The following is a 25,363-nucleotide window of genomic DNA, read 5'->3' as shown; positions in this document are numbered from 1 at the left end:
CATTGAAAGGCTGACTGTTTATCTTTAAAGATTTTATTTGGGAATGGTTTTATCTAACCATGGTATGCTGTGCCTTAGAATAAGGTGAGGGAAAAATGCCCAGATTTATGAATAGAAAAATTAATTAACGCTGCAGCGTAAGTTGAGATAATTACATTAATCCATTGTATGGATCATAGAGAACTAATGATAGCTGGTGTAAATATGCCATCAACATTACATGAAGACCTGTAGTCAATCTTTTGTGAAACTTATCCATACATATGTATGCATAAGTCATATATGCATACACTTATAATCAGAATAAAAGCTGACAAAAAATAATGTGGATCCTTCAACAACTTCTAAGTGTTCTAAGACGACTTCTAAGTTGTCATTAACAACTGGAAAATTAAGTAACAAAATTTCCTCATGTCCAATTTCCTTCATGGACACCATTGCTCTGAGATCTAGCCAGGTAATCCAAATCAGGAAAACAATGCATGAGAATTGATGACAAGAAGTTACGGAATATTCTTCCTGCTGTAAAACTTTAAAAGGTGTTAATTAAAAAAATAAACATCCTGTTTTGAACAGATAAGTCAGGTAAGAGTAATGAATGTATTTTGTGCCTTTCCACCACTGTTAACAACAAATCTGGACGTCAGTGACATTGCTTAAAGAAGGAAAATGACAATGCTGGATTACCTCCGTCTTTACCTCAGTCCTGAAAGCCTGGTCTTACCTGAGCGGTTGTTAGGAGACATGCGCACAGGAGAGATGGAGGGCGTGCGTGATGAAGAGTACGGTCTTTGCCGATCCCTTTCTATTGTTGACGATGAGGCTACAAAGTGATACTGTGACCATCCATCCTGCAACATCAACCATTATGACAGTAGTCAGTGAAAATGCCATACATGCCCCCATTTTAAGTACAGAATAATTTTCTCTAGTGTTTTCACTACATATACATAAGTAGGCTACCATCTCTTCCTTGCCACTGGGTGGCAAATAGTGGTGCAGGATACAACATACTGACTGTACTGACATACCAGAAGAAATATAAAAATGCAGAAAGTGCTATAAAGCAACACATTTCTGAAACACCCAAATTATGATAACACTGAACAACATTTTAGGCTATTTGTTGAATAGCTCTGTCTTCTTCCATGCCTCTATTTTCACATTCCGAACAGCATTCTGGCTATGAAAATTCCAAATCAGAAGACTGCTTGTTTTCATGGTGAAAACCAGCTTTTGCTTTGAATAATTTCTACCTTATAAGGAAGTTTTGGAGTAAGTAAATGCAGACAGTTATATTAACTGCATATTTATTCACATGTGAGGGAAAAAGAATCAGCGCATTCTTCTCATTGCATTTTTTCCCCAAGATGTACAGAAAGGAATTCTATTCCTTCTACTTAAAGCTGTGGTAATGGTGATGTATCAAAAAAAAAACCAAAGAAATACAAATACTAGAAAAGCTAGTTCAGAAATAAAAGATGGTATTTTAATTTGTTCATGTTTTATTCCCGTATCATAATGTAATGCGATAATCCAAAATAATGTAATTTAAATTTTTAAAAGGATATTGAGAGTAGTTTGAAAGTATCATGAGAAAATAAACTGACTTTTGCTACTGCTCTTCTTACAATCACAGAATCACAGAAAGGTTTGGGTTGGAAGGGACCTTAAAGATCATCTAGTTCCAACCCCGTGGAACTGTCAGGGACACCCTCCACTAGACAAGGTTGCGCAAAGCCCCGTTCAACCTCATCTTGAACAGTGTCTCAAATGTCTTCAAGTACTGATAGATTTTAACTATCTTCATAACTGCTTAATGTTATATCTAAATCAGTAACACAGAGTTTTCCCAGTCTCACACTAAAGGCATAAGCCTTTTAAAAATGGTAACTTTCTGTTGGGCTCAGTGAAAATCGAGCCAAGCGCCTGGCACAGTGCTAAACAAAATTTTTGCAGTGAAATGCTCTATAAAATAAAACCAATAAAATATTACCAAAACCCAGTTTTCCTCTTGCTTATAGAAAAATATTTCTCTGTTGGGGTGGTAAAGAATATTCCCCCCCCCCCCCACCTCAGGCTACTCCAGACATCCAATCTTGAACCCCACTCCCTCCCATCCTCTGCCTTTGCCCAAGGCATCTGTCTGACTTTGCTCTCTCTACAGAAACCATGGGCACATGGCTCTCAGAATTGCAACAGAAAATGGCTTGAATATCCCCATTCCACTAAAATTTCAGGAAAGAGAATTCAGAAAAAGTGTGACACAACAGGAAGAAGATACTCCTAGCTGATGTAGAGGGAAAGACATAGATAGACAGAGGTGACACCTAACCATACATTCTGAATGTCTGTACTTCTTACATAGCACATTTGTATAAACATGCATGTATCTCAGTTGTAATTTCAGAAGAAATAAGAAGTGAAAAGTCTGGGCTATGGCTTTCACAGTAGTAATGACTTTCACTAGAGATGATAGTGAGTGTTTGCCCACAGAGATCACTAATGTTTAGGACACTTCACTGAACTGCACCTCATATTTCATGACAGTCATACAAGAAAATACAAGGAAGAAAACCAGTTAATTAATTAAAAAAAAGATGAAATAAGAAATAGTTAATCTTTAATACAACTTGCTTAAACCAAAATTTTCTATATGCAATCTCTCATGTGCAACACTACTTTTACACAAGCTGCATCCTCCAACCTAGAGCGAGAATCAATAACAAACACCAACAAATGTAAAGCCCTACATTCTTAAATCAAACTGGAAATTATTAGAAAGTTTTTAATATATGTACATATATATAATGTATATATGTAAAATGTGGATTTTTAAAGCAGAACTAATAGTTTAAGAACTATTAGTTATAGAACTAATAGCTATAATGAATAGCTTAAGCACAATAATCTTACCCAAGCATAAATACTGTAAATAATATATTTAGCATTATTTTTCCTTCTCCTGTTAATAATAACTTGCACAGTGATTTTGCTACTATAAAACTGAAGTAGCAAACATGTGAGAAGCCCATGCCTTTATCCTGCTGAAGAAAAATAGTTCCTTTCTTCCTCCTCTGGGGTCAGATGTTCTTACCAGAAAGGTGACTCTCTATAATTTACTCTGTTACAGTTTCCTTATCATTTATTTTTTCTTAACGAGACCGCTGAAGAGTAAGATAACAAGAAGGCAGACTCCATATCAGATAAAAAGAGAAGGAATAGACTATTTCTTACTGCCTGCCTGCAAAAGGAGGAGACATCAGTCCCACTTATATAGTGCAAGTCATAAATGCTTCCAGCTTTGTGAATCTGGATACATGCATGGCCAGGTACACTCTCCTCTTGCACTCTCGTTTCCCCCAGATAAACCCCTGGCATGTGGGTCAGAAAAAAGTGACCCAAATCTTCCCCTAAATGTTTCTTCCTGTTGTCTATTCCAACTGTATTGTTTACATTAATACCTGGACCCTGTTTCTGATGGGAATTGGATGAAATCCACTGTTATCTGCACAGTCCAACAACTCTACAGGAAGAGTGTGTGGCACCAGTTTTGTTCTGCAGAGTATCAACAGGTACTTTGTCCATGTTGCTTCCTCTGAAACAGCACTGCAAGGTGTCTGAACAGTGAGAGAGCAAAATCCAGTTGTAGCTGGGGCACAGGCAACAGCATTCTTCTGTGCGGCAGATGACTTTTCTTCTCCTCCTCCCTGCAAGTGTTCATTTTTCTCTCTGCTGAAAGTAGTGCCTGTAGTGAGGTCTTCAAATAAAATCTACAAACTTTCAAGTTTGTAAGCCGGATCAGCTCAATAGAACAAGTCAAGCAAACAATAAACTAACCCCAATATTGTGGTGACTGACACTGCTTTTGTCTAAACAAGGCATATTGCTGTCACTGCATGACAAACTTCACTGTATTTTTCAACAGCATTATGGGCAGCTCCCAGACCTCACAGTATTTCAAAATCCTAATACTTTTAAGTCATCTATCTTAAGCTCCCTTATGCCACAATGAAAAAGCTTTTTTCTATGGAAAGGTAAACAGTTTGTAACAAATTTATTAAAACTATCCTCATCAACAATTCCAAAAGCTATTAGCGTTAAATATTGAAACTAATTTTTAAGAGCCTAAAGGGAGTATTTTCAATTTAATGTCGAGATAAATACCACCTGACGTGATGGCGGCTTTCATTAGTTTGTTTCAGCTCTAGTGCCTGTAATGAAATTTAATTAAATTGATTTTGGGTACTTAAAGGTACAGTATATAGCAGTGTCCTGCAGAGAAGAAAGCTAACTTAAAACCAAAGTGAGTGAGACTGCATTTCAGAAACCAATTCACCAGCCATAAATGTGATCTAGGAGAGGAAGAGTAAGACAAAAAGATCTGACAAATTGGAAAGAAATTCAATGCAGTTCTGTTACAGAATGGATGCATTTGTTAACTTGCAACAATTAACAGCTGGCAACTGCATGCTACAGGAGGGCACAGAACAGCAAGAGTACAGAAATACCAGTATATGTCCTTATTGTCTCTTTCAGGGTATCTGCTACTGGGTATTTCTCTGTATTGTCACTATAATGGATAAATGTATTCTCTCTCAATTACAATCCATGAAGTCCAAACATTAAAGCTGGATTGGTAGTAAATGTTTACAGTGATATGCTCTTGGGAAAACTGCAAGGATTAGATGTGGGGCAGTTGTTGGATAGCCACTGTAGAAAACAAAAATGATACCGTATTCTCACTAATCAGCTTTTACTGGGCTTAAGGAGTGAACAGGTCTTTTGTTTCCCTGCTCAATTTTAAGTAATTTTGAAAATTAATAATTTTCTTCAGGCCCATGGGAAATAATTATTTTGCCAGGGTGACTAAATTTACTGTGCCAAACACCTACTGCATACGTATGGTATGAAAAATATAATTTAGGTTTTCCACATTATGCTGTTTGTATTTAAAATGCAGGGGAAAAGAGAAAGCAGTTTTCTATCGGATTTGCAAGAATTTAAAATTTTCAGAACTCTCTGGTAGTGGAGTCCTCAACCTGAGGAGATGATTTGCGGAGGTAGATGATACCAGACACACCATTTTCTCACTTGTACAGTAACAATAACACTGTGAGGACTGAAAGAAATTAAGCCCTGATGGGAACTGACACCATGCTCAGACCACAGGGAACCAGAGCTCCTGCCTGAAGAATTCACAGATGAGAGGAAAGAGAGGGGATTGGGCACAACAAGGTGGTAAGGAGTCGGTGCCAGAGTTGGGGATGGAGCACCAACATCGTCAGCCTTGGTGCAGTGCCTAGCCTGGATGACTTCATGACATTCAGTCCAAAAGAAGCTCTACACCAGCTCATGTGCAAATAGCCATCAACAAAAATAAAAACAAGTCCTACCCACTGACTGATTATGCTTATCAGCTAAGAAGATACTGACTTAAAATGCACTGAGCTGTTTAGCAAAACCATACGATGGCTGCAAGCACATGAGTATCTTCCAATGCTGAAAAGCACAATCTGCCCTGACTTCCAGCCACTGATATCCTAACATTGTTGAGAAGAAAAAGAGCAACTTCTTGGAGGCAGAGAAGTATCACTAGGGAAAAGAAACAAAAACAATGCAACAAACCCAATAATGAAACAGCTAAAACCTGAGAAACTGCAGAGAATGTTGTGTCCTGCCTCCCTCAGGTTTACAAACTCACCAGCATGCTACTTCTTGGTTCAGGTCTGATCCTTTTGTGACTTAATAGACATTTTTCTAGGTGACTTGAAGCACACAGGACCAGACTTGTTTTGTCATTCTATTTCCTTATCTGTAAGCCAGCATTTTACTATTTCTAGGATATTAATTGTGATAACCACTGCTCTTGTAATGGTAATAAGCTGTAGAAATATGACAGGCAACCACCTGCAGGAATCAGTAACTAGACCCACCATGGTGTTAGAAGTTGGTGAAACAGCAACAAAACAAAGTGCCTGTAAGTAAGTAATGTGGGATCTACTTGCTTTGAAACTCAGCCAGACATTGCTTTGAGTTCCTGGTGTTGCTTCTTTTGCAAGCTGAAGTGCTGCTGTCAGGTTAAATGAAACATCCAGACTGGTGTGCACAAGTGTGACACTGTCTAGAGTAAAAGATAAATCTGATGTGAATTAAGTCAAGACTCATCAGACTTACACAGGTCTGGGCAATTCTTCACTGGGAATTTGTTGTCATGATGCTAATAAGACATAACAGAAATTAGAAGTGGATCAAATTATCTACATGTATTGACATATGAAAGTTACGTGTGTGACTTGACTGCGGTGAGAAATCTAAAATGGTAACAGGGTTGGGGTGATTCACATATGTATCTCATGGATGTGCTTTAAATATTCACAAACAACCACAGTTATCATTAGGCTTTACAAGCTGGGATTGTATAATTTTCTTTTAATACAAGAGGAAGAATAAATTCTCAGTGCTTCTCAACAGAGATACAGAGCCTGACTTATCTCCCTCTGCTTAGCCCCATGGCAGCAGTGGCTAACTAACCCCCACCAATACATCTGAATATTGAGTGTGCTAGCAGGACTGCTCCCTGAGTGCCAAAGTAGCTGACAAGGAAATGTTAGCTGCTAAAGGAGATGGAGAGATGTTGGTTCTCTAAAAAAGCCCGTGCCTTTCTACTTGAAGTGTTCTGACTTTGGAAGAGTGATTTCAACTAAACGCTTACAACTTCAACAACTCTAAAAACACTCTGGAAAAATCAATCAAATAGTTTTAGATAAACTAATTTAAAAAAATAAAGGTATTCGTTATTTTTTTTCTTTGAATTTACAGTGCCAAATCCTATTATCAGTAAATGATTCCTGGAACAATTGTCCTTTCTGGATTTGCTTGCATTCTTTCCAGGAAAACTCAGAACCAGCAGAGAATAGCTGGGCATTGATCTGCTTTATGATGCATTTGGAATAGATTACTTCACTGATGGCTTTTTACTTCTACCATCTAAGCTGCAAACAGTTATTAAGCAGTATATTGATATTTTTACTCTCAAGATTTTATCTTTTGCTTCCAAAGTGGTAACTCAAGATACGTTTCTGAAGAGAGGAGCAGGGATTGAGACTGGAAGATCCTGGCATTCTCCCAGCTTACATGTTAGCAGTTGCTGTTTGGGTTAAATCCTTTGAATGAATTCTGTATTAAGTCTGCAACTGGAAACCTGCAGTAATTTTAGTGGCTTTAAAAGACAAAGAGTTGCTGACTCCAACTGTCCCATTTCCCCTCCTCTCCCGAAGAGTTATGAGCCAGTCCCTCAAAAACAAAGTGAAGAATACGGACCACTGAAGCTCATCTTAATTTGAGGATTCTTGTGTTTACGTTTATAGTCTCTTTTCCAGTTTATGAAAGCTGGAAAATGACTTAAACCAGAGAAATTATTCAAGTTTAGGGGATATAATAATTTAGATAAAAGTGCAGAAGTTGCTCACAGTATGTCCACTCAGCCAAACTGGTTTAAGAAAAATACTGTTTGCTTTCCATGCCTTACGATGATGCTGCTGCCAGTTAGTTACTGGTTAGAGGTTGTGTTTGGAGTATGACACCTGCTGCTCTGTGAGCCTGGGAGGAAGGCCACTCACTCCTCCCTTGCACAGATATAACTCAGGGGAGAGGATGGAGACGCTGCTGAGAGCACCACTGGAGCAATGTCATCACCTGAGCCAAGGCAAAGAGCAGAGGTGGCTGGGCTGGGCAGGGGAGGACCAAGTCAGCTGGGTGACAGAACTGCCACTGGGGCAGCTGCCTTTCCTAGGGGCTCTCAGCTCCCTGCCTCAGTGCCTGATGCTGGGGGGGGGTGCCTCACTGCTCCCCAGCAGTGTGGCTGTGTGATGCACACATGCCCTGCTCCAGTCTCCTTTCATATGACGTGCAATGAGATTCAACTCAGCACTTCTCTGCTTTTTACTCTGAATTTCAAGGTACAAATGCCTTTTACTTATAAGTGACTGCTTCTGCATCCCAGACACAGCAGAAGTTCAATTGCTTAAGAAGCTAAGAGAGAAATACATATTTAGGGCAGCATTAGGCTTAAAGAAGGGCTCCTAAACAGACAGATATTAAGCACAGGAAAACTGTCTGGCCCTGGACGAAGATTATTAAGTTTTCTGAAGGCTCTTTAAAGTGACATTTTCAGAATCAGTGGTTAAACTCATTCTTTTTGAAACGAGACACGTTCCTCCCAGCCTCCATCTCAGCTTCTCTGAAAGCAAAGCTATTATTCTCCTATTGTCAGCATTCCACCCCAAAATCATCTAGAATATTTTCTCTCCCTTTTTTTCTCCTGTCACCACAGAGCCTGAGGTGTATTCTTCTGAGAGTACCACCCAATCTTTTCCTTTCAAAATAACCAGATAGACTCGACCGGTTTTCTCTTTTTCAAGTGCCTTTTTTTTGGCGTGCACTGTTACCATTTTCTAATCACATATCGTCTACCTTAATTTTACATCCCATCCCTTGATTTTAGCTATGAAGAGACACACAATAAGGGAGAGATACGTTAACTACTTGCCAAATCTGTCCAAGTGAGGAACAGCTAGGTAGCTATCCCTGGTTGTTTTACATAGCGCAATAGTGGGATGTATCAGGGAATCACTGAGGCATTACTTTACCTATCCGTAATTAATTATTGATTTCCTGTTGTGCAAGTTGCAAAGATGACAAGACCTAATCTGATAAATAAAGTAGCTATAACAAAAGGGAATCGTATGTGAGGCAAAGCATGAAGGACAAGACTTCAGATATGGCAGAGTTCATTATTCATTTTGCTGAGGTTATATGCACCTAAATAATAAACCTTTCAAAACATTGCAATAAAATGAACTAAATTCATTTTTCAAAGCATCTCTTTGCCTCTTAAACAGAAATAAAATTCTTTTAATGTAGTTTAGAGGAAATGAAGGTAGTATTTGGCCCTTCAGCTAGAATTTCTGTTTTTCTATTTTCCCCTGCATAAGGTATGTAAGCTACAATTTAAATTGTTAGAATCACAAATGACTATTTTTGTTTGTATCTTGTATGCACAAAAAAACCTGCATCCAAGAAAAGTGTTTACAATCATTTTGACTTGCATTGTTATTTTCATTCCAGTAATGCAATTTCATCTATCTTAACATATTTACGCCCTAGAAATGCAAACTCTGCCTCTTGCCCACAAAATCTCAAGGGCAGGACAAATACTACGTTATGCTCAAATGCAACTCTTCTATTGTACCTGTGGGCATAAAACATTAAAAAAGATCACTATCAGAATAAAATATGCACTATTGTCTCTTCTGGTGAAAAACATGGTAGGATTGCTGATACTGACTGTGATCAAGAGCCCTCAGGACTTTCTGCTTCCTGAAGCATGGTGCTGTGGCTGAAAACCAACCATATTTTTTTTACTCAAACATGTAGCTGCCTGACAAAAAGGGAATCTGTGCCCCTTTGGAAAAATCACTAGATAAACTCATGCTGTTCTTGGGTTTAGGTCAAAAGCTCTCGCATGAATACTCTTAAACTAAAGAATTAAGATATCTGACTGCTTACTGCTAAGCTGTATTAGTTTCAAGGAACTGCTGATTTGAACATGTAGTTTCATTATTAACACTTCGACATTAGTAATGAGAAGAGTTTTAGTATTGTTAACTCAAACAGGAACACACTACTGGACCAACGCCCACAACTCTCTACAGGAACCACAACTTTCTGTAAAAGCACTGCTTTACATTAAAAGTAATACAAACAATTTAGAAACTGCCAGTGAAACTCTTCATTTCTACCTCCTTAGGAAGAAGAAGCTACAGATCTTTTATCAAGACATACTGTATCAGCTAGCAAATGAAGTAAAAAAAACTCAGAACAAAGCACACATACTACAAAAGAGACTCCTTTAAAAATACAGGGTTTCTTTCTTCCAAGACTGAAACAGCAGACGTATTTAGGCCATTTTTGAATTCTGTTAGCAGTTTTAGCACAAGAAGAGGGAAGAAACAAAAGGACAAACATGACAACTTCCCAGCAACTTTTTCCCCATCATTATTAGATCATGTAGAATATTAAAGGATGTTCTTCATGACCTAAAGTAGGATATTGATGCACCAGCTTAATATTTCACTGCACTTTGACTGAATTTACATGTACTGGCCACATTAAACAAACACTTTTAACCTCCTTACAGGACCCAGAAGAAGGAGAATGATCATAGCATAACTACAGCAACAGATGCCCAGTGTTACATGTCAGACCATCACAGCTAGACTATTTACCTCTGAAAAGAAAATATGCTTTGATTGCTACAGTAATAAATTCAATCTGATTTCCATCCCCTCTGTACTGCTTGTATACTAGCAAAAGTTCTACTGATCTTACTCGTTTACAAAACTGCAATCAGCCATCCAACATACCCATTAAGGTTTGTGGGGAGAAACTGAGTTTCTCACCTATACTCTTTCCTCACACATGCTTTTATCTGTGTCTAAACCTAGACATGCAAGCATTAAGCACACAAGTTAATTAAAAATCATATTTTTAAGTAAAAAGTCATGTTCCTTGAATGGATTTTGGAGAAAAAGATCGACAGAAATAAAAAATGGGTTCTCTTAACATGTATCTTTAAAAGACTTTAAAGTCCTTAGAAAAACTTTTGGATTCTTTTCAGTATTGTACATCTGAATCCAGCTAAATTCTGATTGCCATTAATTACGGTTATTTATAGTTTAAAAATATTTAATACATTATCTAAGTGGACTAAAAATGTCCTAAAAGACATGCAGTTAATTTTCTTACTATCTCCTTTGTATTCAAGTATTAAAATCCAATCTTCCTCTGAGGAACCATATTTTTGAGAAGAAAAATTCTGCAGATGTGACTTTCCACTTCTGCATAACCCTCCAGATTCTGTTTGTCTACTTGTACCTCTACCCTAAGGATACTTCAGAAACTTCAGTTACACAATTCCCTTCAGAAGGTTCCAAGTCAAAGATACTGACTCCTGGGCTGCATTTTAAGTTTTCTTCAGAGAAGTTCAAAGGGTAGAGTACTCTGGAGGTAGACTTTACACAACTAGGAGATTGTCTCTCTTCTAAATCTGTACTTAGTAACCTTAAAAACAGACTTGTGTTTTCAAGTGAACAATACCTAGTCATTCCCACATAAGTCATCTAGAGTTTACCATGAGACACTATCAATACTGAAGATGCCTTAGCATCACACATATGTATGGATCATTCTAGAGAACTGTTTGGAGAAATTTGCATTCTTTTCTTATTTGTTTAGCACCTCTTGCGTCTAGCTCTAGCAGGTTTGGGATGAGAATGGTGTCAGCTTCCATGCACTTGTTACTGATAATTTAGAAGAGTAACTGCTAAGTTTGGTTGCTGAATTACTGCTTGCTACAGTGCTCAGTATTAAAGGAAAGTACTATCATGCCTTTAAGGCCCTCAAGGGAAAAGCAACAGTCAAGCATAGCTGCAGATAATTTTCTAAGCTCATAGCTCAAGCCATTAAGGTTTATTCCTTTATGTATTCCCAAGCTCTCTTTGTTCAGACATCATGCTGAAAGGCAGCATCTTCTACGTTCATGCTGTGTTGTTTTACATACACCCCCCACTTGTATATACATGTAAGCAGATACGCATGTTTACCAGCAAAAGTGCAGGTCTGTCATTCCACAACCATACAAGTATTTGCAATGAGTGGAAAAAAACAAAACCAAAACCCAAAACCCCAAACCAAAAAGCAACCCATTACTTTGGCTTTAATTGTGCTTAGTCATCATATCTAAATTTTCTGGATACCATTCAGTAAGAAAGCCCACACCAAAACAGTGTAAGTATGGGCAAGGTTTGGCTTCAGCTACACCGGATTGTTTTCATGAAAATACTATCATCAGTATTGAGTCTTCAGTTCATCACAGACTATATTTTAGATTACTGCTAGTATTTTAAATACCATAGTAAACACAGAAAAAATATTAGAAAGAAACATATAAATACGGAAATAACTGAAACACAACTAAAGGAATGGTAGGTGATACTGCACAGTAAATAAACCTTTGAGAGTATCACAATTTAACTACGTAGAATGCAAAATGTTCAAAATAAATGAAGTCTATTATACAGTAAATGATGGAATTCAGAAGCATAGAACATTTTAAAACATCTCCCTCTAATAATTGTTGCAGAAACACAAATTTAGATACTCCAATGTGTGTTGTCACTGTCATACAGGGAAGAACATCAGTATTTTGGATCCCAAAAGATTTTCTGTCCTCTTTAGGCCAAGTAAAATATAAAAAACATTGCAACAATATAATGGCAATCCCTTCTCTTTATAGTATTGTCTGTTATAGTCAAAGGGGGTTAGAAGGAACTAGGAAAGATATTACTTCATACGATGGATAAGCCAGGAAAATCAGAACATGACCTACTCGACTGCACAACTGGAATTATAATTATTTGCATTAAAATAAAATCAAACCAACATTTTGACTTAGCATTTTCTAATATTTTAGATACATTTTTGTCTTTTTTTTTTTTTCTTAATTGTTCTTCTTAAAAACTAGCCAAATGATTTATAATGATAATACCGCTAGGTGAAGACACTGAAAGGATTTGTGTTTTGCCAAATGCTGAGAATTTCTCTCCCCTCCCTCACTCTTTTCTTTTAAAAAGCCAAGCACAGCTTATACACCAGTTTTTCCATATGTGAATACTCCTGAATGGTTCGGCATATGCCAGTTTTTACCTGTACAGCTCAGCTCAATTTATTTGCACTATTTTCTCTTAAGGATTCATGATTCAATCATGATGTGCAGACAAACAAACAGGATATTATTTAAGCAGACAATTGGCAAAGAAAGAGCCACAAATGTTCAAATTTACTTGGGAAAGTTCTGTATGATTCTTGAAAAAACAATCCTGGGAAGGTATACATAATCAAAAGAGGAAGTAAGTTAAATGTTAAGTTTATACAGTGATGCTGCCTAGTGCTAATTATGGTGAAAAAAAGCAGCACTGAGGTAACAAGATAATCTAAATTCCAGATCAACAGATCAAGATCAACAGATTTTTCTTTGGTCTGCAGCTACTAGCTGTTGTTTCCTGCAGAACAGAAAATATGCCTTTGCTTCAATGAAGAAATACTTCATATTTGCATGTGCTTAGGGAAAGGTAAACATATCTTATATGAACACTGGAAGCTAATATACAGCATAAAATATAGCATTAATACTAACTCAACTTACACACAGAAAAATCAGTAACTCCAACTTTTTTTCCAGTACCGAAGCCAATGACAATTTCATGATTAAGTATCTAATAAGACTGCTGTCTGATAAAAAGCCACATTTAAAATGCTCACTTAAATGCAAATAACATGCTTAGAGGCAAGAAAAACTGAAACAGAACTGAAAAATGGAAGTATATATTTGAGATGGTGACTTTTTCACTTTTTGGTTATTGAATCTGCATCTCCTAAAATTACTCAGATGATGCTTTAGAAAGGCTTGAATATCATAATTCCACAGCAAATTTCCACATTTCCTTTATTTAAAATCAATTTAGGAATTTACTTAATTCCTGATTAACTAAACTAAGCAATGTCATATATCAGATGGTGAACTGCTGCGCATTTTAAGTATCATACTCCTGTTAGCTAAAGATTAAAGGGATTTATGCTAACCTTGACAGATATTTATATCTAAAGTATTTAAATGAGATCTCCTCTGATGTCTTCCCTCTTCTAGGCAAAGTTAGTAGAAAAAACCCTCCAAAACCAGCATAACTACTATGTCCTGTGTGACCAGCAAAAATGTGTAAATTCCTATTTTCTCTAAATATTTTAACAGAAATAATACACAGAAATATATATAAATATACTAAAAGGTTTATCCAAGAATTTACCCGAATGCTCTGCATATGTAGAAGGTATTTTGGTTTTTTGCAATAATGACACAGAGTCACATTTTATTATGAAAAAAATAGAGGGGGAGCAAACCAAAAGACTGTACTTGGTTAAGGAAATGGAATTTTAGTACTGAAAATTAAACAGTGCCCAGTTGTGCTAATTCTCATCAACGGTACTTATGTCTGAGGAAATCTCCACTGTTCTAATTAACAGATGTTTTGAAAATTAGCATTTTAAGATTACATTCACTCACAGACACACTGATTTTTCTATAGATATCCTAATTTACCTGGGATCCTTTTACTGAAATACGCAGCTATTGCTTCTTTCTTACAGATGTCATTGGGCCAGAAAAGGTAAGCAAAGTGCTTGATAAATTTAACCTGCTATTGCAACATAGTGCTTATCAATAACTGCCTTTCTGTTTGAAAGGTTCAGGCAATCAAAAAAAGAGATTACAGAAATGCTAGAAAGCTTGTCAGGGAACTGAATGTAATTCACTTGTCCCCCCCTCTCTGGTATATGCTGTCCTCAGAGAGAGCAAAACTCTGCACACCTTCCTTACACAGCTGAAATGAATGGGGCTGCTCTCCTAAGTGAAGCAATTATCTACAATATAATTTAAAAATACATTCTTTAGTAAGACTTTGTTCCTTTTGATTCAAATGTCTTCTGTAGAACTTTTTTGGGTACAAATCTCAGTATGGATGAAACATAACAGTTCAACACTGGTCAGCTGACAGCCAGAATACCTGGGTTGGGGAATAGATTCTGGTTTCTTGGCTCTGGGAGAGAGTATGCTGAGCGTGCCATGACCCAGAGTGGTGGGTTGGTGAAAATCCTCTGTCATCAGCCACACTGAAGCTTGGGGCCGCCCACTGCCATAAATCAATCAATCAGTCAATCATTTATTAATCAGGTACTTGCATTTTCATAGTTAATATAAAAATGGGCTCTAGACATATGCTTTCTCTATGATGATAATCTAGCTTTCTATTACAGTGGGGAGTTTACCTCAAATTAATCCATTCCTTTTATAAAAGGGTGGCATATTAATCTGAAAAAGTGTCTTGCCAGTTGTACAAAATAAATCAAGCCCTGCTGAAAGATCAGCACTGCAAAAGACAGTCTCACAAACAATTTGAGCACACGAACAGTTCCTTCAAGTCAAGACACTTTTTTGAGGAATTATCACATTATGCATTTGGAATGCATTTGGAATCCTTAATGTAGGGTTTAATGTAGGGTTTAAGTTCTGCACAGACATTTTCACTAGCTAATTTCACCCTAAACTGTCTTCTTTCGGGGGACACATCTGACCGACTATAACCTTACCTGAAGAAAACCCAAATGATGCATTCCAAGTCTACATGATAGCACTGTGTAATTAGCATTTTAAAAGGGTATTTATATTTTGCTTAAGAAAGGACTTTAGATTCTAAACCTTCTTGACTAGAGTTTTGAAGTTTATTGCTGTCAATTTTCATGGAACATTTAGCCATGAGGGACCTTTTCATAGAGTCATCATTTTATTATTCTGAAAGTCACATGAAAAGAGAGTCCTTTTCCAGATCAGGACTGGCTTAACTGCTTCTAAGGCTTTAGGCAATTCTAAGTATTTTTTCCAGCCAATGACAGACAAGGCCATCTTCAGAGTGACTACTCTGACTTTATTAAATGTCTATCGCAATAATATCCCTGTTGTAAATGGCACACTACATGCTGAAGGACGGCCAACTTAAACAGTCTTTCTAGTTTCAAATGGTTGGCTGCATTCTTATCCATATGGCAGGTGAATAGGACAAACATTTATATTATTCCATGCAGAACAGAAACCTACGATAATAAATGGGGAAGAAAAATAATTTCTACAAATTCATTGTGATCTCTACTTGTATACTGGAAGATGGTGTAAGTGCAAACATAATGACAGAATGTAAACGTATTTTGTTGGAGCCTAAGTGATTAGGCAAAACAAACCAGTTAATAGAAAACATTCTTCCTGACAGTTCCTCCAGCTCTTTAATATTATACACATTTAATGCTAATTGAAGCTTTTTTTTATAAGATTTTTTTTTCATGTTAAGTTCATTTAGCACAACCCTTTTGCTCAAATTTCCTCATGCAATTTAACAAGCTATCTGTGTTTAAGAGTAGTTTGTTATTGCCTGGAATATTGACATAGGTAAGAGTTTACCAGCTAATTGAAATCTGTTCTCTTACAGTCACACCTGTATTTTCCAAGGTGTACCTGAATTTTCAGCCAGCTAATTCCCTAGAGACTGGAGTGGGGTCCAATGTTCCTGACATGGAAATAGGTATCTTTAAAGAATCACCATAGTAGCTGCTTTCACCTTGCTTAGGTGGCTAAACATAAATGGGACAGGACCTCTCTCTTGAGGCTGTAAGCAGCACTTAATTCTCCTGCTGGCTGTACAGGTTACCAAGATACTTGAAGAAGGGTATACTGTGAGTCTGAAGCACAGGGACAAACAGAATAGCTCCTCTACCTGGTTCTTCTCAAGTGCTGAGCCACCCACTGGGCTATAGAGCATGTGACCAATCAGCACTTTCGAAAATCAGATTTTAAGTATTTTAGAATAGACTTCAGAAAACAGAGATGGATAAATTTATGAAAATATAAGCCTTACTTGTAGAGAACAAAGATGTTTGAAAATAACATGACATTAAAGTCACTCTTTGGGAGACAGTATTTCATCTACTGATGAAAACCTGTGATGATCACCTCTTTTTTTTACTTGCTAAGCTTTAGCAGTATCTAGAAATGAATCACACTTAATCTAAGCATTGTCTGTATGGGACTGAACCTGAACCTTATTTTCCTCTTCATGGGATTTTTTTTGAGATTAGATTTCTGTTTCAGCTATTGCTCGGAACACTGAGCAGTATTTCTTGTGAACTCTTCCCTGACGAAGGACCTGCAAGTTAAACTTCTGGGATGGATGGCAACTCCTTCATCTCAAGACCAAATTTGTTGCTTCCTCTTGGACTGTCGAGGTGGGTTTTTTTCCCGTAATTTTAGGACCAGAAACCTTTATGCATTTTACAGCTTTTCCTTGTTGGACTGTGTTAGGATTGTGTCAAATTAACCATACCAGGGACTAAAATAATCTTTTTGTTCGCCAAAGCCCCAGCCTATAAAGAATGGTAAACACTGTCACCTCACTCATGGATCTGAATGCTGACTGTTTACTTTCTGTGCCTTCTCCATTCCAGCCCAACCTAACAAGTCTAAGCATCCCACTAAAACCACAGCACAGCTATGAACTGGAAATCCTAGTATACTGGATAGAACCTGTCAGCAGAGGGTGTGTGTGACACAGCTCTACAAACACTGTACATAAGATATTGTGGGCTTACAGAGCTTTCCAAGTGAAAACTGAGACAACAAAGCCAATACCTCCTCCTCGTTGAGCATGCAGCTCAGGCTATGGGAAGCTAGAAATCTATCCATTATTCTCCTAAGCCAGAAAAGCTACAGTCTCTACCTGTGCATGCTTTTCAGAGAATAAAAACCTATCTGACAAGAGAGACCAACAGTTCAGGGAGTGCAACTCCTTTTGTAGTAGCTGTTAATAAATGGACACAATGTTCCTGCTTCGGCAAACTGAAAGCCATACATAAACCTTCAATCCTTTTTTTTTTACAGGATCTTGGGAATCCCAGGACACACTGGATGCTGCAGATTAGTTAGCCTGTCTCCCCGGTAAATTCAACTGACTGCAAAAGCTTCAGCTCTTGCTTTTGGTACCTTACAGAAAAGACCTCTGAAATCAATAGGGCCTTCTCATGGCTTTCATTGGAAGCAGGATCAAGCCCATTGCAGAGAAGCTTCTGGGTACCAGAACTCCGAGCTTTGGACTGCCAAAGCTACATTGCTTGCAAGGTTTATTCTGTCCACCTGCTCTACCTTTCTGTTTAAACACAGTATGTGGGCTAGCCTGAAACTCTTTGCAGAAACATCTCTCTAGCCTAACTTGACTTACTAGATCTAATTTTCTGTGCTTCCCATCTCACTGACTTGTGGAATAATTTTGCATTTTTCAGGATAAAAGAGATGGACAGGACCTTTAAATTCTGTGTTCTCAAAAGACTGCTTGGATTCTTAGACAGTTGCACTACGACCTTCAGACAGGGTCTACTGCTTGATTTGGTCAATGAAGTTAACTGAGTCGTTGCAGTTGCTGTTGCACTTTTTGGTTTTTAACGGCCCAGAGAAACAGGCAATGTCTGTCAGACACTGAGTGGCACAAAGAAGTTTGTGAACCCTACTATTCCTCTTAAGCAACACAGCTGAAGCTGGCAGCCTGAAATCCCTGAAATTTGGGCTATTTTTTATGCCACAGCTGATTCTGACATTGTCCTTAGAAGCAGCTTCATTTAGGTTTCATTACATAGGCATATTAATGTTACAGCTGAAGAGCTTGCTCACCCATGATGGGACTGGAGGCTTGCAGGAAGCTTTTATTGCACATAGCCTGCTTAGGGCAGCCCTGCTACTGGTATCAGACAGAGGACTAGTTTCTGACTCCTACACTTAACTTCCCAGCCAGGAATTTGTCAGGAATTGCTGCAAGAGGGAATTGGTGCCTGTGCACTTCATGGCTTCTGGTCCTCCACAGGTGTGGCATGTCATTAGGTGACGACACCAATCCCCAACTCTGGATGAACTTTCTGTCAGTGCAGTTTATATTCTGCCAGTTATGGGATGATTCCTCTCCTGTTGAGCAAAATTAGGCAGTGAGAGAGGTTTTCATGTTTTTGCTGATGCAGTCATAGTTGGACTAAATATACTGACTACTACTGTATCTGCATTAAACATATTGCCTTCTTTCCGCATTAATACAAATGATAATACTTCTTTTTACCTCTCCTTACTTACTGTACTGTAAACATGTAGCTCTAAAATACACAACTCAAACTACTTGGTTACACTGTTTCTCAAACAGTCAGGCAATTGCTGTTGCTTTCTCTTAAGTGTGATGTGATGCTTGCAATTTCCTTGCATTACAATACAAAATTGTGCCTCTCTGTAGGCCACCAATTCTTTGAAAGTAATTGTATAGAAACTTTAGTACACAGGAAGAAATTGCTGATGGTTATGCAGTGGGATTTACCCGCACTGCAAAAAAGGCTGTGCAGGTGCAAAGGGACGATCATATACTGTCAAATGTATGCTCACATGCTTTTACTAGCGTATGTATTTTAATGGGACAAAATAAAGATTGCATTGACCCAGTATCTTTATATTGCATAGATTAACGCAAACTTTTATAATTTTCCTTTCATAAAAACATTGTTTCCCCAACAGTGGTAAAACTCAGACAGCCAGCATAATAGTCAGCCTACTGTAGGCAGATTTAATAAATATTATAACTTTATAAAGATTACTGTATGTCTTCTAAAAACCAGGAGCGTGCAGCATATGTAATGAGGATAAAAACAGTTAGCAGAGACTGACCTTCATTTCAAGAATTTGTGAAGCCTGTAGGAATTAGCCAATATAGAGATCAATAAAATACTTCATGAGAATATAGACAGGGTCTGCTATGAGATTCCTGGAAACTACCTCACAGACTAGCTGACCCTATTTTCCATACCACAAGTATGTATTTGTGGTTGCAGGAAATGTTCTTTTAAGCTGCAAGGTACTGAGTACCAAAGCATGCTTAGTATGTAAGTACATTACCAGGCATTCACGTTGGCAGCCAACAGAATGTCCTTTACGGAGCAGTATGTATACTCAGAAGCCATACAGCATATAGATTACCTTATGAGCAGAGCAACCCCAGAAACTGCTTTTCCATCACAGCATGTATATATACAGACAGAAGGCTGGAAACAAGCCAGACGTTGTAAGAATCTCTGAGAGATTATGGTGCAATGAAGTTCAGCCTCTACAGTGCAGCCACCCACATGCACAGAAGTTGGGCTATGCGCACTTCCAGTGTGTTACTGCCTTCCATCAAGAAAAGACTACTCTAGCTCATGTTTGTTCCCACTTCTTAATGGGACAGTTGAGTACCAGGCTGTTACTCGGAACATCATCGCATATGGTATCTCTAGGGCTGCCAACAATGACTAAAAATACTGGAAGTGAACAATGGGAGAGATAACCATCTTCCTTACTCCTCAGACTTGACTAAAGCAGGGCTGAGGCACGCAAAAGAACAGCATTTTAAACAGAAGGTCAGCTTCTATCATTCTGAGATTTGGTGCATAAGTTTCACGTAATTAAGTTCTTTTCTTGTGCAAAATACATACAACCCAGATTATGCCACTGTAAACCTTCCTTACTTCACTATTCTTATGCCTTAACCTTAACTAGGACCTGAACTTTTGTGCCACAGGAATTCTTAGCTCTCTTTCCTAAGATTACAAGTACAAATATCAATTAGGTAAGCTGCGAAATTCCATGTAGCAAGAAGCCCTTTGAGAACTAAATCTGACGGCTGATACTCACATGGAATGTAATTCAGTCTGGAAATCTTCAGCAAGAATTATTTTAAATGTTATCTTTCACTAAGTAGACACTGATCTTTTAAAAGCTATATAGGATGTTATTTCACAGGATCGTATTACCATATTGCAACTAATTTTTAACAGGTTAGCAGGACCGTGGGAACAGTATGGTACTGAAGACTCCATAGACTGTCTGAAAACCAAGTATATGATGCTACTGTCTGCCAGCTGATTGGAAGTGAAGCTATCAAGTTTCAGCCCAGCTCCACATGTAATTGGTCCCTAAGCACCACTCATTCAGACACTCTTGTTTACAATCTCATGAGGAAATTTTGGAGCTGAAGGGCTGGAAGTCTGGTAATCTCCTCAGGACAGGGTAGCAAGGTGTAAGAAGGAAAGCTTCAGCAGGAGAGCTTGCACAGGTTTGTTCTATCACTCCACTCTCCAGGGCTGTCAGATCCAGCAATTTTTGTAAGAATTATTTTGAAAAACAAATTCACATCCCCTTTTCATCACCACATGTATTTTCAGAAGGTATTTCTATGTTAAGAGTAGAAATGAGGCTCCAAGTATACTGGAACATGGCTCCAAGTATCTGAAACTTTAAACTCTAGGTGAATTTTCAGTCACATAAATCATTTGGTCTGAAGTTTTTGGGCAACCATATGAAAGATGATAAATCTAGAAAAAACCCAAGCCTTACCTTCTTGTAGAGACTTCTCAGGTCTCTGTACTGCCACATACTATTGAGGACCTGAGATGCTGCTTTCACCACTTTTGGCGAATGCCTGTTACGCACATATGTTAAAAAGGGAGAGAGAGAGAAAGAAAGAGTGAGAAAGAGACTGTTAAGTACAAGACTCCATTCATCCCAATTTTCAAATGCATTGCTATGAATTTAAACCCCCATTGAAAGTGTGTCTCAAATGTGCCACAATTGGCTGGCGTCTTGGAGGCCAATGTGTTTTTAAGCAAGGGCAATACATGTTATTTCTACAGTGCTAATTATTCAGTGAGGAGCAAAATGTGTGTTCCTCAGCACACTGAGAACAAGAATTCATCCTTAAAGCATAGTAGGAGGAATGGGAGAGGTAGCAACTGGCAAAATTGTGAAGTACCCAATTGGTATTATGTACATCTAAGATGCCCTGGCTATAACTTTTGCCATAAAGGACAAGAAGTTAGAGCCAGAGTTTCTTTCTCTATAAGATGCCAAAGTTTAACTCTTGACAGCATGCTTAATACATTAAATGCCTCTTAGCAGTGGCCAAAAGAAACACTCTGGGTGGGTGATAAGCACTGTTCTTGAAGTGCAGAAATACAACTGTTTCTAAAAAGTCAAGACAAGTTTTATTAGGAATCCAAATTAGGACTTGCCTCTTGCTCACACTATTAGCCTTCAATGACAGCAATACAGTGTCATGTTGAAAACCACAGATAACTTCACATGCGCCTTCTTTTCAGAAAGGTTTCAAAAGAATCTCCATTGTTACAATATGTTGGAGTCATACACTCCTCCCAGGATAGGTAACTTCAAAAAACTCTAAACTCCCAAAATTTGAAAACCAGGGAGTATTCAGCTCAGTAAAGAAAGGTCAAATAGAAAAGGACCAGGAAGATAACCCAGCTTACTGAGGAAGCAAACACTGTGCTGTACTAATAATACACTTAAAGCAGTAGAGCGCTAGAAAATCTTGCAAAGCTGAAATTCTGGAGTGAGGATTGATGGAGTTGGGGGCAGTCATTGAGATGATTCATAATTTACTTGGAAAAGGCACACGGACTGCAAAACCAAAGAGAAACCAGAAAACCAGCAGTGTATGTTACTAGTTTGGGCAGGAAGTCTTCTCAGGGGTCAGGCTGGGGTGCATCCTGTGACTTCTGAGAGGATTACTGGTAGACTGGCACTCAAGCTGGTCAAGCAATGTTCATGACACAACTGATTCAATTAACTTACACAGTATTTTCCTAGGAATTTATTTGGTGACTTTTTTTTTTCTACCCTTTTCATCCATTTCTCACGCAGAGTACAGCAGTAGGTGGGTAACTGGGGAATAAACAGGAATTTGATAAACCCTTTCAAACATAATTGTTTTTATTACACTCCCAGCTGTGCTGGCTCGTGGGGTGCTAGTTGCATGGAACAACTAGGAAAATAACTGTGCCAATCATACTGTGAGTACTGAGGAGAAACAGGAACTATAAGAAGCCAATATGGGCTTGGCCCGTATGACCTTATGAACACCAGTTCCCTCATGCTGTCATACAGGGGAAGTGCTCAAGCCCTGGGAATGTTTCAAAAGCTAGTGGGGCCAGCCTCACAATCCTGGCACTGATATATACCAGGATGCATCCAGTCTAGTACCATGCACTTGTAGAAGCAGCTGCTTCATACTGGAGAAGATAAATCCATACTGAAGTGTTTTACTGTATTAAAGTGAGCATGCCAGAATTTCCTATCAGTCCAACAAACAGCAGTTCTGGTTTTTGAACAATGGATTACCTGTGAGAAACCAAACCAAAGCAATAGTGCATAATACTAACATTTCTGAAAGCTGGAAAATGGAACATTTGATCAAGATAGGTATTTGTAGCACTGTGAGTTGACAGGTTTTCTTGTTCTAGAACTGTGTAACATGTAACAGTAATAACACAGGACTGCAACTCAGAAGTACTTGAGAGGAAGGATACCTATCATTATTTATAGGAAGGCATTTTGGAATTAGTCAACACTACCTGGGCTAAATATTTTCATTCAGCACTGATACTTCTTTCACAGTTATGAGGGATACTTAAATAGGGAATTATACCCTTGGATCCCCTAAAACTTTGAAAAGTCAAGACTTAATGAGCATTAATAATCTCTACCAGATAGTGAACAGGAACGCAAATGCATTATTATGAGAAAAGACACATTCAACTTCAGTAAAATGGAGATGAACCTGTTTGCAATATTGGTACATCTGGTCTACAAAATGTAAAACAAAGTTTTAAATAGATTTAATAATAATAAAAAATGCAAATAGAAACAAATTGGCACAACTGGTATCACATACTTTGTTACACTACTACTTTTTACCCCTTACAATTGGAATGTAATAATGTTTTAGTAATGAACTTGGTATGAAAAGGGTGACAATAGAGGAAAAGAAATGTGACTACATTATCTTGGCAATGTTCAATCACATAGGTGAACATAAGTTCTCATACCAAATGTAGGGTGCATAAATCTTCCCTTCAGGGTGTTGCCTGGTTTTGTGAGGCTCTTTTACAGCTCTGCTGCTGCAACAGGCTGTGGGATGACAGCTTCAAGTAGGTGGACTGATGGGTTTTGTACACTACTGTGGAGGCTTTTTGTTTTCAAACTGCCATAGTCTCACTGCACTATACTTCTGCATGCTGACAAATACGAGAACCAGGCTGTTTTAGGCAAAAGAAGGATAAAGGGTGAACTCTTCATGTAGACTGCGTACACAGGAAAACACAACATAAAACCATAGCTTCTCTGAAAATATCATTGTCACGTGTAAGATTTTTGCATGTTTTGGTGCCTCACAAAGTAGCCTGCAGGTATCCTAATGCTCTCTCAGAAGAAAGGTGTTAGGAAAATCACTGAATCCATTTTTGCACTATGCCTCACCTTATGGGCAGGCTGGTGGCCCAGAAAAGGGTGCTGTGAAGAGGGACAGTGATTGTGTATTCTTCACTCCCAGAGCAAGAGGAGTGGTAACAGAACTGTGGTAAGGTCCTTTCACAGGATCCCTCCACCTGCATGCTACCCCTTCTGTGGGGTGTAATCCAACAGCTCTGGTCTCTAATGTTTTTCAGGATCTTCCACCCAGAGGCAGCAGTTACTGTAGATAATTACTCTTCCCTGAACTGCACAGGCAGTGCACTCCATGCACTACTGATAGTATGCCAAAAATGAACCACAGCAGAGACCTTTGCTATTGGTATTGTCTGTTTCTTGTCACCTTTCTTACTGGGCATATGATTTCTGATGAAACTAAAGAACTCAACTCATGATTGCATAGAGGAGGCAAACACATTCAGGACTAGTAATAACTACTGGAGATGTTAAAAAAGCGCAAGGGGATTTGCAAAACATACTTGTCTCCTTTACTCTTAGATATGCCAACCAGTTTCTCAATGCCGCCTGCGTCTCGTAAGGCCTTGGCATTCTCCATGTTTTTAGTGATGACTTCATGCAGAGTGCAGCAAATGGCAGTAACGGTGTCATCAGACATGGCCTTGCTTGCTGAGCTGTTGCTGTTGTTAGCGCCTGGCAGTCGGTGGACCAGATCCCTCATGGCATACTTGCCTTTGTTGAAAGAAAATGAAGGGAGAATTCAGAAGATACAGCAATAAAGGGTGACGGAGAAGAAGTACAGGGAAAACATGCGAGACTATTAGCACCACTTCCATCATTGTATGTAATCTAATTGGCTACTGAATCTATTTGGAATAAGCCTCGTTTATACAATTGCATGGTCAATCATTTCACACATTAGGGACTCGTAATATTTCCATAATATATCAGTTGGAGACTTTGGATATGGCTACATCATGCCCTTAGGAGAATGAAATGATGACGGAAAAAGCCAAGTATATATATAAAGATAACCTTAATATCACAACTTACAGAACTTGGCAAGTTCTCATCTCCCACCACACAACTCATAACTTGTTATGATAAATAAAATGTGCATCAGTTGTTAAAAACACTACAGTGAACGCAAAGCCAATGACACTGTTATTTGTGAAAAAATCTTCTCTGAAGGACCAGTTTCACTGTACAAGGTTAATTCTATACTATATGCACTAATTTGATTAGGTTTATTAATGTTTCTTAGACTTTATTGCTCACTAGAGGACACTATCTTTTCCACACATGCCTAGCTGTATGCTTGGTACTGACAAGAAAAGGGAGCTGTTCTGAGATCTGTTCCTG

The 25,363-nt window shown here is 38.2% G+C and overlaps 1 protein-coding gene across 1 annotated transcript in view; it reads right to left on the bottom strand.

The window, feature by feature from the left end:
- The window catches only part of CTNND2 (catenin delta 2), a gene marked incomplete at both ends in the record, with an annotated part of 536,439 nt that overhangs the window by 12,788 nt on the left and 498,288 nt on the right, over window positions 1–25,363 (bottom strand). Inside the window, 3 exons of the mRNA XM_080639304.1 lie at window positions 725–851; window positions 21,116–21,200; window positions 24,523–24,733. Of these exons, the coding sequence (XP_080495430.1) occupies window positions 725–851; window positions 21,116–21,200; window positions 24,523–24,733 (423 nt within the window). The remainder of the gene's footprint in view (window positions 1–724; window positions 852–21,115; window positions 21,201–24,522; window positions 24,734–25,363) is intronic.

The sequence above is a fragment of the Psittacula echo genome (genome assembly GCF_963264785.1).
Source record: "Psittacula echo genome assembly, chromosome: 2".
NCBI classification, from domain to species: Eukaryota; Metazoa; Chordata; class Aves; order Psittaciformes; family Psittacidae; genus Psittacula; species Psittacula echo.
This window is presented reverse-complemented; position numbering and strand designations above follow the sequence as displayed.